Source organism: Emys orbicularis, chromosome 4 (assembly GCF_028017835.1).
Source record: "Emys orbicularis isolate rEmyOrb1 chromosome 4, rEmyOrb1.hap1, whole genome shotgun sequence".
NCBI lineage: Eukaryota > Metazoa > Chordata > Testudines > Emydidae > Emys > Emys orbicularis.
This window is the reverse complement of record NC_088686.1, coordinates 62876329-62892566: the sequence shown is the minus strand read 5'-3', so window position 1 is coordinate 62892566 and position 16238 is coordinate 62876329. Positions and strand designations below refer to the sequence as shown.

The 16238-nt window shown below is 48.6% G+C and overlaps 1 protein-coding gene across 1 annotated transcript in view; it reads left to right on the top strand.

Annotated features, from left to right (window-relative positions):
* INO80 (INO80 complex ATPase subunit) overlaps positions 1-16238 on the top strand; it is a 135120-nt gene that overhangs the window by 77695 nt on the left and 41187 nt on the right. The window contains exon 26 of the mRNA XM_065403615.1: positions 11767-11992. Coding sequence (XP_065259687.1) covers positions 11767-11992 — 226 coding nt within the window. The remainder of the gene's footprint in view (positions 1-11766; positions 11993-16238) is intronic.

Below are 16238 nucleotides of genomic sequence, written 5' to 3'. Positions count from 1 at the left end.
GTCCAGGTCTGCACGGCGCCTCTCACGGTCCCGTTCCAGAAGGCACCGCTCCCCGACTCCGGAACGGCACCGCCCAACGGCACCGCCGTGGCCCTCTAGATCGCCGTCCTTGGCGTCGGAGGAGGGCTCGGGCCTTTCCAGCAGATATGGCCGCAGAGTGCACGCCGCTAGGGAGCACGAGGCCTCTTGGCAACCACATTGGAGCCATCCTGGACAATGGCCATTCTGGACCCCGTGGGCCTATCATCAGCAAGGCCCTCCGTCCAGAACCTCGAGATCGGGCCCCTCAGGACACCGGTCCCGCTCCCCACGGTACCGCCCTGCCTCCCGTGCGGAGGCCACGGTCTCCAGGCCGCCAGACAGGGATAGGACGGACTCGGTACCGAGCCCGGCACCGTCCCTGACCCAGGGCAGGGGACACACCCCAGAGGACCATCCCGCCGAGGAGGAGTTGCAGGAGGACGAGGACGCACAGAAGGCCATGACTTCCTCCTCCTCACCGGATGAAGCCGTGGCGGGCACAACAGTGTCCGGCCCTCCCCCGATTGACCATCGGGCACACCAGGACCTGCTCCGCCGGGTGGCCCTCAATTTGGGGTTGCAGGCAGAGGAGACTGTTGAGCAGGAGGACCCCATGGTAGACATTCTCAGCCCGGAGGGTCCCTCCAGGATCGCACTTCCGCTTATAAAGGCGGTACAGTCAAATTATAAGACTGTATGGCAGACGCCAGCCTCCTCTGCGCCGACGGCAAGGGGCGTCGAGAGAAAGTATTTTGCCCCATCCAAGGGGTTTGACTTCCTCTTCTCCCATCCAGCCCCATGTTCGCTGGTTGTTTCGGCGGTCAACGAGAGGGAGTGGCATGGCCAGCAGGCCCCAGCCCCCAAGGCCAAGGAGGCGAAGAGATTGGACTTGTTTGGCAGAAAGGTCTACTCGTCCGGAGGCCTCCAGTTGCGGATCGCGAACCAGCAAGCGATCCTCAATAGGCATAATTTTAATTCCTGGGCATCAGTGTCTAAATTTAAGGATGCCTCGCCTCAGGGATCGCAGCCCGAGTTTGCGGCCATAGTGGACGAGGGAAAGGCGGTGGCCAAGACCTCATTACAGGCCTCACTCGACTCGGCTGATGCGGCCGCTAGGACTATCGCGTCCGGCGTGGTAATGAGGCGCTCAGCGTGGCTGCAGGCTTCTGGTCTTCCCCCTGAGGTGCAAAACACCCTTCAAGACCTTCCGTTTGAGGGGTCAGGGTTGTTTTCGGAGCAAACGGATGCCAGACTCCATGGCCTCAAGGACTCGCGGGCTACCCTCAAGTCCTTGGGGATGCACACCCCTGTAACACAGAGGAAGCCCTTCAAACCACAGCCTCCACAGAGGCAGTACCAACCTCGCCCTCGGCACGAACCATACCATAGACGGGGCAGAGACAATAGGCGTAGGCGCAACAATACGCCTAACCAAGGCCAAAACCAGGGCCACAATAAGCCGCAGCCGGGAAATAAACAAGGATTTTGAAGCTGCGATCGAGGACAGCGTACCCATCTCTTCTCCGGATCCCCCCCTGTGTTTCAGGGACCGCCTGTCCCATTTTTTCCGTGCCTGGTCTCATATAACATCAGACCACTGGGTCCTGCGCACGGTAGAGTCAGGCTACACCCTCCAGTTCTCCTCGCCCCCTCCCTCCCACCCACCACCCCCGTCCCTCTTCAGGGACCCCTCTCACGAGCAACTCCTCATGCAGGAGGTACAGACCCTCCTCGCTGTAGGGGCGGTGGAAGAGGTTCCTCAGGACCTCAGAGGAAAAGGGTTCTATTCCAGATACTTCCTCATTCCCAAAGCGAAAGGGGGACTCCGTCCTATCCTGGACCTTCGCAAGCTGAACAAGTACTTGCTAAAACCACGTTTCCGTATGGTCTCCCTTGGTACCATCATTCCTTCCCTGGATCCGGGGGATTGGTACGCTGCCCTCGATATGAAAGACGCCTACTTTCACATCGCCATCCGCCCGGCCCACCGGCGGTTCCTGCGCTTCACTATCCAGCAGCGTCATTTTCAGTTTACGGTCTTGCCCTTCGGTCTGGCAACGGCCCCACGTGTCTTCACGAAATGCATGTCCGTGGTAGCAGCCTTCCTTCGAAAAAGACGGATGCGCGTCTACTCGTACCTAGACGATTGGCTCTTGGCGGGCCGGTCAGAGGCAGAGGTTCGCGCCCACGTGGCACTGGCGCTACAAGTATTCCAAGAACTCGGCCTGTTAGTCAATGTGCCCAAGTCCTCACTAGTCCCCACACAGAGACTGGAGTTCATAGGGGCAGTCCTGGACTTGGTGGCGGCACGGGCGAGTCTTCCCGTATCGCGATTCCTGGCTATCCAGGAGGCCGTGACCTCCATTCAGCGATTCCCCACGACCACGGCCAGATGTTGCTTACAACTCTTGGGGCACATGGCGGCATGCACCCACGTAGTCGGACACGCCCGCCTCAGACTCCGGCCTCTGCAGCTGTGGTTGGCCCAGGTATATCGCCCCAACAGCGACCCATTAGACATGGTCGTCACGATCCCGGCTCGGGTATTGAGCGCCCTCTGTTGGTGGCTCGATCAACAGCAGGTTTGTGCGGGGGTCCCGTTCGCCGCCCCGCAACCAGTTCTGACGTTAGTGACAGACACGTCGGACCTGGGTTGGGGGGCGCACCTAGGGGACCTGCGCACTCAGGGCTTGTGGTCCAGGGAGGAACAGTGGCTTCACATCAACCTGAAGGAGCTGAGGGCGGTTCGCCTCGCCTGCCAGACCTTTCACGCCACCATAAGAGGACACAGCGTGTCGGTTCTGACGGACAACACTACCGCTATGTTTTACATAAACAAGCAGGGCGGGTCCCGGTCCTCTCCCCTCTGTCGCGAGGCACTCCTCCTCTGGGAATTCTGCATAGCCCATTCGGTGCACCTCCAGGCTGCATATCTCCCCGGGGTCCAAAACGGGCTGGCGGACCGTCTCAGCCGGTCCTATCTCATGCACGAGTGGAGGCTGAGACGGGACGTCCTCCGTTCAATCTTCCTGAGGTGGGGGTTTCCCCAGGTGGATCTGTTTGCCACCATGGACAACAGCCAGTGCCCGCAGTTTTGCTCCTTCCAGAAACGCAGTCCGGGCTCTCTGGCGGACGCCTTTGCAATCCCGTGGGGCGGGAGCCTGAGGTATGCCTTCCCCCCGTTCCCACTCATCCACAGGGTCCTCCTCAAAACCCGCAGGGACAAGGCGACAGTCATTCTCATCGCCCCGGCTTGGCCACGACAACATTGGTTCACAACTCTGTTGGAACTGTCCGTGACCACTCCGATAGCCCTCCCCCTCCATCACGACCTCATCACCCAAGACCGGGGTCGCCTACTCCACCCGAACCTGCCATCGCTGCATCTCACGGCATGGCTTCTCTCTGGCTAAGTGAGGTGGAGCACAGGTGCTCTCAGGAGGTCCAGCAAATCCTCCTTGGTAGTAGGAAACCCTCCACAAGGGCGACCTACCTTGCCAAGTGGAAACGCTTCTCCCTATGGTGTGGGCCTCAGCACATCCAGCCCTTGCAGGCCTCGGTACCACTGATTCTGGACTACTTGCTGCACCTCAAGCGTCAAGGCCTAGCCCCCGCTTCTATTAAGGTGCATCTAGCCGCCATATCGGCGTTCCACCCGGGGGAATCGGGGAGGTCCGTGTTCTCCAATCCCACTGTAGTCCGATTCCTCAAGGGGCTGGAGAGGATGTTCCCCTACTCCCGCCCACCTATACCCCCGTGGGACCTCAATCTGGTCCTCACTAAGCTCATGGGGCCTCCCTTTGAACCCCTGGCCTCTTGCTCCCTCATGCACCTTTCATGGAAGGTCGCGTTTCTCGTGGCCGTCACCTCGGCTAGGAGGGTATCGGAGTTGAGGGCCCTCACCTCGGAGCCTCCTTATACCGTCTTTCATAAGGATAAGGTACAGCTTAGACCTCACCCTAAATTTCTCCCTAAAGTGGTCACGGGTTTTCAAATGGGGCAGGACATCTGTTTGCCGGTGTTCTTCCCCAAGCCCCATACGGACCCCAGCCATCGTAGCCTGCATACCCTGGATGTTCGGCGGGCGTTGGCTTTTTATCTGGACCGTACCAGGCCTTTCCGTAAATCGACTCAACTGTTTGTGGCCATTGCGGAACGAATGAGGGGCCAGCCTATTTCGACGCAACGCCTGTCGGCGTGGATCGTGCTTTGCATACGTACGTGCTATGAGCTCGCCAACATGCCTGCACCTCAGATCAGGGCTCACTCTACTAGGGCCCAAGCGTCCTCGACGGCCTTCTTGGCGCAGGTCCCGCTCCAGGAGATCTGCAAGGCAGCCACCTGGTCGTCGGTGCATACCTTCACAGCCCACTACGCGATCCACCATCAGACCAGAGATGACGCGATGGTCGGCAGGGCGGTGCTTCAATCAGTTATTCCTTGACTCCTACCCTCCTCCAATGGTAAGCTTGTGAGTCACCTAATGTGGAATGAACGTGAACAAGCACTCGAAGAAGAAAAGACGGTTACTTATCTTCTGTAACTGTTGTTCTTCGAGATGTGTTGTTCACGTCCATTACACTTCCCACCCTCCTTCCCCTCTGTCGGAGTCACCGGCAAGAAGGAACTGAGGGAGGGTCGGGCCGGCAGGGATATATATACGCTAGGGCGGGGCGCCGCTCTGGCGGGAAGGGAGACCCTGCGGGCCCGACGGGAGCCGCTGAGGGGAAAAGTTTCCGACGTTCGTGCACGCAGCGCGCGTACACCTAATGTGGAATGGACGTGAACAACACATCTCGAAGAACAACAGTTACAGAAGGTAAGTAACCGTCTTTTTTTGGGCAGAAGAATGTTCTGCTTAACCAAGGCATGTTTGGGCTGCATGCCCAGAATGTGTAGAACTCGGCAGGTAACTTGACACCAGTTCCATCCCATCTGAGTATGCAGGTCTCTCTTAGCAGGAGAAATTAAAGCAACTTTTCCCCCTTTTTATAATTGTGACATCCCCCAGACTTTATCTAAACTAGCACTTTTGTCGGTCAGCCCTGACCGACATGAGTTTCACTGACAAAAGTGCTAGTGTGGACAGTGCTATGTTAGCAGGAGAGCGTCTCCTGCTGACATAGCTACCGCTGCTCATTGGGGGGGTTTAATTATGCCAGCGGGAGAGCTCTCTCCTGCTGGCATAGAGCGGCTACACAGGAGACTATACAGCGGTGCAGCTGCAGCAGTACAGCTGTGTTGCTGTAAGGGCTGTAGTGTAGACATAGTCCCAGAGTGCAAGCTGAACCACTGAACTGCTGTGTCACCTTAATTTTCCAGACCAGAACATCTCTTATTTTGCTCTGCCAGTGAAAAGCAGCCTATCCAAGCACTGCTCACACATCCATTACCATCTAAAGGCACACCCAGCAAAGTTACTCCCAGCCACTCATGAACAGATGTAGGGCCACACCTGCAAATCCCTCAGTCCCTGGCACCCCAGAAATGTGCATCTTACACTGTTCAAGGCCCCCTTGGACAGTGTAAGCTCATTAAAAGTCCACCATTCTATCACAGAGTAATGACTATGCAACAGCCTTTGTTAACCTGAGTAGAGATTCTCCAGACACCTCAACCAAAAGCACACTGGCTTAGATAAACAAGGAAACAAATTTATTAACTAGAGAGAGAGAGATTTTAAGTGATTTTAAGTGATAACCAATTCTGACTTGTATGCTTTTATAAAAGAAATTAAAAAATAAACACGCAAGCTATTTCCTAAACTTTACCAAGGCTAATAGTTCTAAAAGAAAAACAGATTGTCTCACCATAAGTTGCAATACATTTCATAGACTCTTTCCTTCCAGCCTGGGGCCACCCCTCCCACAGTTCAATGGTGCTTCTCTTTGTCTTCCAAATGATCTTGCTTCCATGTGTCGAGGTGTGGGAAAAGAGTCATGAGGAAGCCATTGTCTCTTATTTTATACCCTCTTTCTTGTTCACACCTCCTGCGTATGTGAGGGATGACATGCAAATCTTTTGTTTACAGTCACACCTGATGGTGAATGGTTGCTTCAGTAACTAATAGTTTTCTAACATCTGTGGTCAGTTCTTTGTTGACACTGGGGAGTTAGTCTGTGGGCATTCCCCAGAATTACAAAATGTTTCAGTAACAAACATATAGCAGAATCTTATAACTCAATATTCAGTGTTGGTGCACACATTTTAACAGGACAACGATGCTCAGCAGATTGAGTTTTCAAATGATACCTCACAAGGCACATTTTGTACAAAATACATCATAACCATATAAAAGTGGTGAACATGGGTATAGGGTGTCATATGAGGTACAGGCTATCACAATAACACTGCATGAAATCCATTTTTACTCTGTAAATTATTCTCTTTATTGTGGCACTCTAGAGATGCAGTTATCTATTTATTAATTCCCAACCATGCATGCATACCCTTTTCATAAGGAGTTTTTGGCAAATTGTTTTTTAATAAGAGGTGAATCCTGCTTCTCCCAGTTGCCAGGGTAAAAGTGCAGTTTTTGAGAAACAGCATAAGGTGAGAAAAGCATGTGGTGTGCGCTAACTACACCATGCTAGACTCCATAGCACAGACACGGTGATGATGGATAAGAATGAGGTCGCTCTGCCAGGGCCTGATCTAGCAAGCTGCTGAGCACATTGTGCAGTTAGACTACAGTCGAAGCGAGTTGTGGGTGCTCAGCACCAAGTTGGAGCACTTACAGCAGGATTGGCCCCTTGGACTTTTTGTCTTTTTCGAACTATGTAATTCATCATCCTCAGCCTCACCTGCCCCCCCCCAAAAAAGGGGGGGGGCACGCTGAACATGGAGAATAAGAAACAGGCTGAATGAGAAGAAACTCCAAATCTACGGGAAATGACTCGTGTGGCATACTTATCTTTTATTCCCTTTATTTTATGGTCCCAATAAAATGTGAAAAGCTTTCACTCTCTTGCTAGCAATAACTGTGTTTATGGATATGAAACGCCTTCATAGGTTATCACATATAGCTCCAGAAGTCCAGTCAACCACCTGCTCTCAAAAAAAAGAACCCTTCCCTAAATGAACTGGAAGGTTGGCGGCAGAGGAGCCACGAGTGAGGACATCTGCTTCCAATTAGCCTGCACTCCCAAGCCTGATGTCTACTGTTTACTTTGAATCAATAGCAGGCCAATAAATCCCCGTCGCTGATGGAGAAGCAATAATGGTAATAATCATAGAGAAGCAGACTGGGAGCAGAAGACTCTTATCACCAAACCACCCAAATGTTCCATTTCTAATCTGTGTTTGTGTTATTGCTGGATTTATCAGTGGGCTTGACTGACGCTGGATGTGTGTGTAATTATACATTGGCATCTGTGGAAAGGAAGATGGCAAATAGCTGTCTGCACTCATCGCCTGTTTGCTTCTCCTTGGCACCTCCTGGAATGAGCTCATCTGCTCTGATTGTGAGGCCAAAAATCTGACTAGGCCTTGCAGAATGGGGGATATCCTTCCAGGTCCTAACATCACATTGTTCAAGAACGGACAGTCAGCTGAAAATAGATGTGAATGAAACCCTCATCTCCCTAGAATTACTTATGTCAACTCTGTAGCGTAGGGGCTCTTCACTGACCTCCATAAATAAGTTGTGTCATCTATGAAGGTATGTGTGTATTTTCTGTACTGCAGGTCAGTGTGAGTGGAGCATGGTTAAAAGCTCAGCTCAGGAACTGATATGCTGATCCAGTATTGGGCAGGTGGGGGAAAATAGTGTCTGCAGTTTATTTTGTCATAACTCTTGTAAATGGGGAAATTGTCTGGTCTTGGTTTGGCTTGGCTACTACATAGAAAGGATTAAGTGGAGACAGGGCTTTGCTTTCCTGGGAAGTGAAGATTTAAGAGTTTCACGCTTGTTATAAACTGTTGGCAAGAATGTACAAGTCTTTAAACAGCAGAATAAGCCCAAATGCTTCCAGAAAGAATGTCCCGCTGTTGGTGCTGAGCTATGATGAGCTGTGGGAAGTTAATGGAGCGAGAGACAGGGATGGGATTGTGTGTAGATGATGGTTGAGGTTGTGACAGAGTATAATTTGTATGCATTTGTAAGCCGTTATACTGAATCAGACAGAGATAGGTCTGAAACATGAAGGTGATTTGAAGGATACATGTGTGTCTCATGTTCTTACGTTTAGTTGGCTCATGAAATCAGTCCAGAGCATTATGTATTGTTCACTTCAGTTTGAGTTTGATAAACTCCTGTATGGATTCCAGATATCCCAATGATAGGTGATTTAAAAATCCTACAACATATTCAGGGTTAATTTTGCATGAAAATAGAGAAAGTATTCCTTAAACTAGCACTGATTTTTATACTGTATAACTGTTGAGTTAAAGAGGATATATGTAGATTACCTCAAAATAGAGTATCTTCTTACTGATCTAATCCATGATTGCTGCACTAATACAATTTGATAGCATGCATTAATAAACATGAGAATTTGGAGTCAGGGACTAACTGCCTTTCATTACATATAGCACCACAAGAACAAACCTGACGGTGAGGGAGAGATATGTGCGCACATGGACAAATAATACTAATGGAAAAGTTTCATATTTCTTTTTTTTCCCCTTCCTTTTACAGGTTCCTCAGCACTTTGTATGATTTTTTTTTTTCTTGAAGGACATGTAGATGTTTTTGGATGGTGTCTTATAAATATTTGTGTGTGTGTGTATCTGGAGCTGTCATGACTAACTCAGATTGCCCCAATTATGGCCTAAGATATTAATAACCTTTACATGTGCACACTTCCTACATGTGAAGGTTCTTTCCTGTTAATATAGAGAGTGCTTTCAGACACCTCAGGCATGTAGAGTTCCCTTGGCATTCTCTTCTAATAGCTCTTCCTTTAGGGTCAGATATGACCCAAGTGCAGCCCTCGGAGTTACTCTCATTTTTTCCATACAGAGGTGTAGCCTGAGGAAATTAGGGTTCCTGGCACACAACTTTCCATCTTGAGTTCAGCAGCCATAATGAATTGCATGCTAGGGCCTACAAGTCTACACAGGTCACACTTCTTTATTAAATATGGAAGTGGCTACAGACTGCTCCATTTTGAGTAAAGTGCTGGCCTTCAAGCGCCTTCCAAGTAGTAAAAGGTAAAAAGTTTGGGCATCATTGCTGTAGGGAATATTCTTCTCTGTTCCAACTCAGATTTGTTGAGTGTAGAAATACAAACTACAACTTGAGAGTAAACAATGTCCTTTACGAAGGGGAAAGATAGGCCCCTGGGTACATTTTCGCCACTATTACTGTGGGATCAGTGTTCAGGCAAAGGAGTCTGAAATTCATTCATCATGAGAAACCTTGCTGCCTTGCACTAAATACAGTCTCTTGCTTTGACTGCAGATGGCAGTGTATTGCAGCAAATCCTCTTAGAATCAGTGCTAAGCGCTCAACCCTGCCTTTTGGTTCTGATTAAATTTATTTTTTCATAATGATGGTATTCTGAGTCCTCAGTGAATTAACTGTTCTAGTATTCATTACTGATTTCAGGTTGGTCTAAAGTGAAATCCTGACATCCTGTTCCACCTTCCCAAATCCCTATTTCTTTGCTCTTGGAAGAGCTGCAGCTGTGGTGTACCTCTATTGGCACTATGGAAACAAGTATGCTCAAAGCCATTTCTAGTCTGTGAATAAGTCAGACCTTGTGTGTGTTGAAATACACAAATTGCTGCACTACTTGTTTTTCAGTTTGAATTTGTACCATAATTGTGTGCCAGAATCTAAGCTTTCATTTAAAAAAAATAAGCCTCTAGTCCTTATGGTTGCAAAGAAAACCTTCCATTCGGGAAACAAGGTTTTATCGATTTAAGGAAAAGAGGTTGAAGATAGGTAAAGGTTAGCCACAGTCTTTCCCCTAGTGTAGATGCAGGCTCTAATTCCTTTTACCTTGATTTAACTGGTCAGGATCTACCCTAACTGCTGGAAATTGTGGCAGAGAATTCCTAGTTTTCATACACCTGCATAAATAACATCAATTTTCTACATCCTACTTCTGGTATATAGCACTGTGTCCTCTAAAGTGATGACATACTTATTTCCTGGATTAGAGAAGAAAACTACAAACACACCATTATCAATAAATAACTTTTCTCTCATCTTAGGGAATTAATTTCATAATATGCACTGAAATGTTGAAATTTTGCTTTCATTATTTTGAAGCTGTTGAGGTAATGAATTCAAAGCATCTTTCCAGGTCTCTCAAAAGCATGTTAAAACTTCCTCTATCTTCTTTATAGGAAATGGAATATAAAGAACTTTTGCAGAGTCTTTCCCCCAGAATGCTTGGCCCAAAGCAGACTTACACTCAGAAAGGAGAAGAGGAAGTTGGCAGTGTACCCCTTCTTGTATAATACTGCATGTTAAATGGCAGTTTGGTGCTTTAATTTTAGGCTTGTAAAAGAAAGTGATGTATTTGCTCTATCTGCTTTGGATTTTATGCTCTAACAGTTAGTGAGAGGTCTGTAGAGCATCCCAACAGAGCAGTTGTATGTGTGATGTGTCAGACTTTTCCCATGATTCCTTCTGTTTTCATCACTTTGGTGAAATGGGGAGAGAAAAGGAAACTATCAGATGGAAGCAGAACCCTGTTTTTCAACTGTCCTTCTAGGTAAAAATGGACGAGAACATCTGGGATTACATGGCACAGCACTCCCTGTCTTTCCCGTTGCTTCTTGCATCCATCTTAACTCCGTGCTCTTCGTTAGGCAGCTGTTAAAATGTGTTTATTCTGAGTAGTAATCTGCTGCACAGGATGGCACCTCAGAGTTGCCTGCTAGCCTGGTGAGGAGAGATAAGAGAATACTATAGATCGATACAAAAGGCAGCCTTGTCTACTGGAGCAGACACTTTATCAAGGGATTTTCAGCCATCTGAACACACTGCTATTTGGCTAACCAGTCCTACTCTCCATCCAGATAGCAGCAAAGATTAAAATGATGGAGATGGTCCAAGATAGCTAGTTATGGTATAAAGCCTGGGTTCCTGTGTTGGCAAAAGACTATTCTATGTAGCTGGAGAGAGCATATTGAAAGCAGGCAGTGGGGAAAGGGATGCACAGAATGACTAGCTAAAAAATTTAAGATAAACCTGCCTACTCATCCTAGATACTGAAATCTTGTATTATTATTTGTATGGCCCATCGTTGCCAAGTGCTGCCTCTGAAAGACTACCAAACTGTGTCTTCTTTCCCCCTTTTTACATTTTTCTTTCCTGATTTCCACATCTTCAGTATTTCAACTATACGTAGGTCACTGCTGAAATGCAGTAGCCTTCTAGGGTAGGAGAGAAGTTGAGGGAGTTGTGCAAAGCTGGACTCTGACAAGTAATTACTAGTCAGTGAAGAATTCAAACCAAACATAGATGAAATGAGCTATACAGTGACAGTGCACATTATTTGATCTTAGTTTTGCCCTCCATCTTTTAACAGTTGGCACTAAGTGCAAGTCAAAGTACAGATTATCAGGAAGGACAATAGTTCATGCCTGAGCATTGACTGGGCACTATTTTTTTGCAGCTCTCATTATTTTAAATCAGTTTAAGATGGTATTACCATTTGTATAAACATAATGACTTTGCTTTTAAATCTTGTCCCTCTGGAAACTAATTTAACTGAAGACTTTTTTTTGTGTGAGAAGAGGGAAAATATGAGTATATGTATTCATTATTTTACTTGTGTTTACTCATAGGTAATAGCAGTGCCTCTGGATTTCTACTGCAATGATAAAAGCGCAGAGTATGAACATAGGGCATTTAAGGAAGGAGGAAGTCTTGAAACAAAGCAGTGTATATTGAATGGGGCACCTGAACTAGCAGCTGATTACCTGAAACGATGTTCCCAGTTCTTCCCAGAGTATCCGGGAGGGTTGTTGGGGGTCAGGCCTCAGAATGGCTGGTCTTTCATCAGGATACCAGGTGAGTTTCTAATTCCTTTCTAAATTTCTATAGTGGAATAGATTAATGGGACTAGGAAAGTAAGGTCATCTGTTCTTTTTCCTTTGAGTGAAAAAGTATCCCTTTAACTTCTTAAAGTGCTCTGATTTCTACCCATACGTTGTCTGGAGCAAAGCAGCCAGTGGGGGCAGAACTAGTTTAACACAACCTCTTCTGGTGCTTAACTCAACAGGGCCGGCCTTTGGGGTTGGCAGCTGGGCTGGCTGCCCAGGGCAGCTTGCCAAAGAGGGCGCTGTGTGCTGGCCCGGCCCCTCTTGGCCAGCGGGCCCAGGACTGCCCCCTCCTCCCTGCCCCTTCTTCCCCTTCCACTTGCTCCTGTCAGCCAGCCGGCAGCAAGCTGAGGGCTCCTGCCAGTGACAGGGCGGAGAGGAGCCCTCAGCCCCTGCGGCTCTGCCCGAGCCCCACCTCCTCTGCCCAGAGGCTTGTACCACTTGGTGGAGCGAGTGGGGGGAGGGGAGGCAGCAGGCCCGGGGGTTTCTGGCTGCCGTGCACCTCGGACAGTTGGGCTCCCCAGTGGTGTGGTCCCCGCCTCCTCCCTGGGCTCCCGGGCCCCTGCCGAGCCTGGGGCAGCGCTGGTGGGAGGATGCTGTGCATGCAGCTCGCCCCTGTGCCCGCCCCGGCCCCACCATTATTTGAATGTGGAGGCCGGGGAGTGTGGGGGTCCCGGACCATGCTGGGCAGTAGGCAGCACCAACACCCAGTGGACGGACACCCCAACCAGTGGGTCCTCCTTGCTCCAGGTAAGCCCCCTTGGCCCGGGCCCCGTGGAGCAACTAGAGTCCCTTTGCCCCATCCCCCCACCAGCATCCCTGGGGGAGACCCAGTGCCCCCTACCCCTCACCAGCACCCCTGGGGGAGACAGACCTCCCCCAGTTCCCCCACTAGTGCCCCTGGTCTAGGGAGGGATGTGGGTCGGGTCCAGTTCAGGGGGTTTGGTCTGGGGAGGGATGTGGATCTGGTCCAATTTGGAAGGTTGGCCTGGTGTTTTGGGGGCACAGCTGGTCCTGATCCTAGCCTCGGTGCCTCTCTGCCTGGGGGGGAGGACTAGCAAGACTAGTATGAATAATGACACTGTAAATAAAATGTATTAAAGTTTTTCATATTTTTTATTTTTAAAATGTTTTAAACAGTTTTTAAATTCGCCCCAATTTCATACAAAAATTTAATTCAAGCCCTGGTAGTTCATATGAGAAATGGGAAGGATGAGATAGTATGATGGTTCCCTTTTAGTGGGAGCAGCACATGGCTGGTGTTTTGGCCAGCTTTGGCTTTTGTTAGCTGTTTTTACTCTCACACACAGTCTCCCTCACGCAGACACACACACCCAGGCTCCCTGCACCCAGGTCACTTTCCCCACCTGGGCTGTGAGGCATCAGGAGCTGCTGCTCGCATGCCCTCTCCTTACGCAGCCCAGGCGGGGAAAGTGACCTCGATGTAGGGAGCCCAGATGTTGCTCCTCGCTCCCCCCCTCACAGCCCTCTAGGGGTGTGCGGGGCAGAGGAGCAGCAGTCCAGGGGGGAGCGAGCAGCAATGTCAGCTGCTTCGTGCATCCAGGTCAGTTTCCCCAGGTGGGTGCAGGAGGGGGATGCAGGGGTTAGGAGCGAAGGGGGTGCAGGGATTAGGGATGCAGGAGAGCCAGCAGGCCTTTGGGGCAAAGGGAGGGAGGGGAGCCTGGGGAGCCCATGGTGGGCTCATGGCACCACACCCATGGGGGCCAAGGGAACCAAAATGCAAGTTCGTCCAGGGTGCCATTTTCCTGTAGGCCGGCCCTGTAACTCAACCAGCATTTTAGGCAATAAAGAGATGTTTTTGATTGCTAGCCAACAATACTAGGGCTTTGTTTTTTGCCCCTCCCCTTGTCCCCTGTCCTCCTGCTAGGCGCACATTCAAAAATACTTCTTCCATCACTGATCCAGAAAGAAGACTCTCTAGAGATTGGTGGATAGACACTCATTTCACAAGTGCCTCTTGTGAGCAAGTCCACTGAGACACTGTGGTATTGGCCTAGGAGGTCTGTTTGTCAGTCCTCTGAACTAGAGGATAAACGTTACTCTTGCAGCAGTCTGCAAAGAAAAGGCAAGATGTGGGGAACCAAATATAGGGTGAAATGGCCTGAGAGGCAAAGGCGGGCGGGGGGGAACGGGAGAGGAGGGGATGATTCACTGGATTTGGACTAGAAAAATCTGTGTTTGCAACATGGCAGATTCGCTTAAATTCTGGGGCCAGGGGAAGAAAAAGATATCACTGCAATAATAAAGCAATCTCAGCCTTCATTTTGATCCTCTTGATTAGCCCATAATTCTGAGCATAGGTAACTAGCTCCCAGTTTGATTAGCAGTACCACAGTGACATTCAGTAGCTGGGAATACTGTTACTTTGCAGAATGATGGACCTGAACCGTGGCCTGCATGAAGCACTAGAGATTTGAGAGATAAGCAAGAGGAAAAACAGCTCATGCTGCCAGAATGCTAGCTTGTTCCCAAGACCCTTTTGGGTCAAGGTTCTTTGGAGGGGGACATGAGCAGGGTAAAAGGAAAATGGTTTTTGCTTGCTGCTTTCTGGTTTACTAAGATTTCTCATAAGGGAATTGAAGACAGGTTATCACACACACACTCTCACTCACTATTTAGTGGGGCTAATGTACCTGTTGAGATAGTTTCAGATTAATCTGATTTATACTATGTGGTGAAATCTTATGCTGTTTGGTCTCCAGCAATTATACAAAATCAAAAGGTTAATTACTGCAGATAAAAGAAAATGGGAGGGATAAACGTGTTGGGGTAAAGTAGGTGGGAAGGCATGAAAGGAGAGGTGCACGAATATAAGAAAGCTTTGTGGCTGAGGTGGACCTCAAAAGATGAGGATGTGTTCTGAAAAAATCTTGACATCTCATTCTGCCACTTGCAAAAGCTTATAAAAGAAAAAAGTTGGATTTAAATATTGTTTGAATAACAATACACAAGAATCTTGTGGGTGTGCACTCATTGTAAGTAACTATATGGTGAATGACGCAGGTGCAAGGTTAAGCATATGGGTGTCAGGGAGAGAGAGAAGCAAAGGTAAGCAGGTGGGTGGTGGAGGAAGTGTATACCGAAACTGGATTAAGCAAGTGGATGTTGGTTAAGTGAGAAATAGAGTAGGTTTAAGTTTGAGTGCTGAGAAGGGACATAGATGCAGGGACAGGGGAGCAGTGTGTATGTATGGATGCAGGTATGATCCAAGTCATTATGGAAAATGAATAATGAAGCACCGAAGAAGCAGTTTGATGCAAGGATAAAGCCCAGTGAATGTAAAATTGAACTGTGGGTGCAAAGCTTTAAAATAAGTAGGTACTGAAGCAGCTTCTATCTCTCTTAACCCTGTCCCCATCTCTCTCTGACTGAATTCCCACTACCCTAGCAGCAGACGTAGTTGCGATCACTGTGGGAATCTCTTGAGGCTTTTCCTGTTCTTTGAAAGAAAAATGGTCCCGGATTAAATGGCAGGAAGCGTCTGAGTCCTTTTAGCATCGATAAAAAGCACTGGCCTCACTGGCTGTTTACTGTGAGAGCCAGCTAGCTCCTTATTGACCCCATTGTGCTCTGCAGACTGCCCGGGGGGAGGGTCACTGGAACCCAGACTCATTATCTCTCTTTCCTCTATATTTTTATATATCCAGAGGGGCATTTTCTAATTCCCCAGGGGTCCATGTGTCCAGCCACAGTCATCAGCCAGAACTCTCACTGAGGTTTTTCTGAGTCATAATCATTAGTGACTGTTTTCCACAGGCAGTAGTATCTATAGCACCCCCTCTCAGCCAGCTTAAGTCCATCCCCTGCCTGGCTGGTTGGTAGTTTTTTATTCTGTTGACTGAAGAGGCACCATTAGGTCCGCAGCCCCTTTCCTGCTGATGTTGATTACAGGACTGACTGCTTTTCCTCCTCTACTTTATGTAGTAATAAATAATTTGTTGTTGGGCACAGTGCAATCTATAAGTCATAGGACTGGTTGAATTTTTTTTAATGAAAAATAAAATTTCAGTGATGACATTCTGTGCTGGAAAAAATCACTTTAGTTGACATTTTCTGCTAAAATTTCAAAATACAAATTTTTAGTTTCAAATTTTGAAATTTTTCATTTTTTTTCAAAATTTTAGAGAAATTCCACTCACTTTTTTAAAAAACTTTTTTCCCACAGGGGATAAGGGGGAATGGAGAGGAAAAGTAAA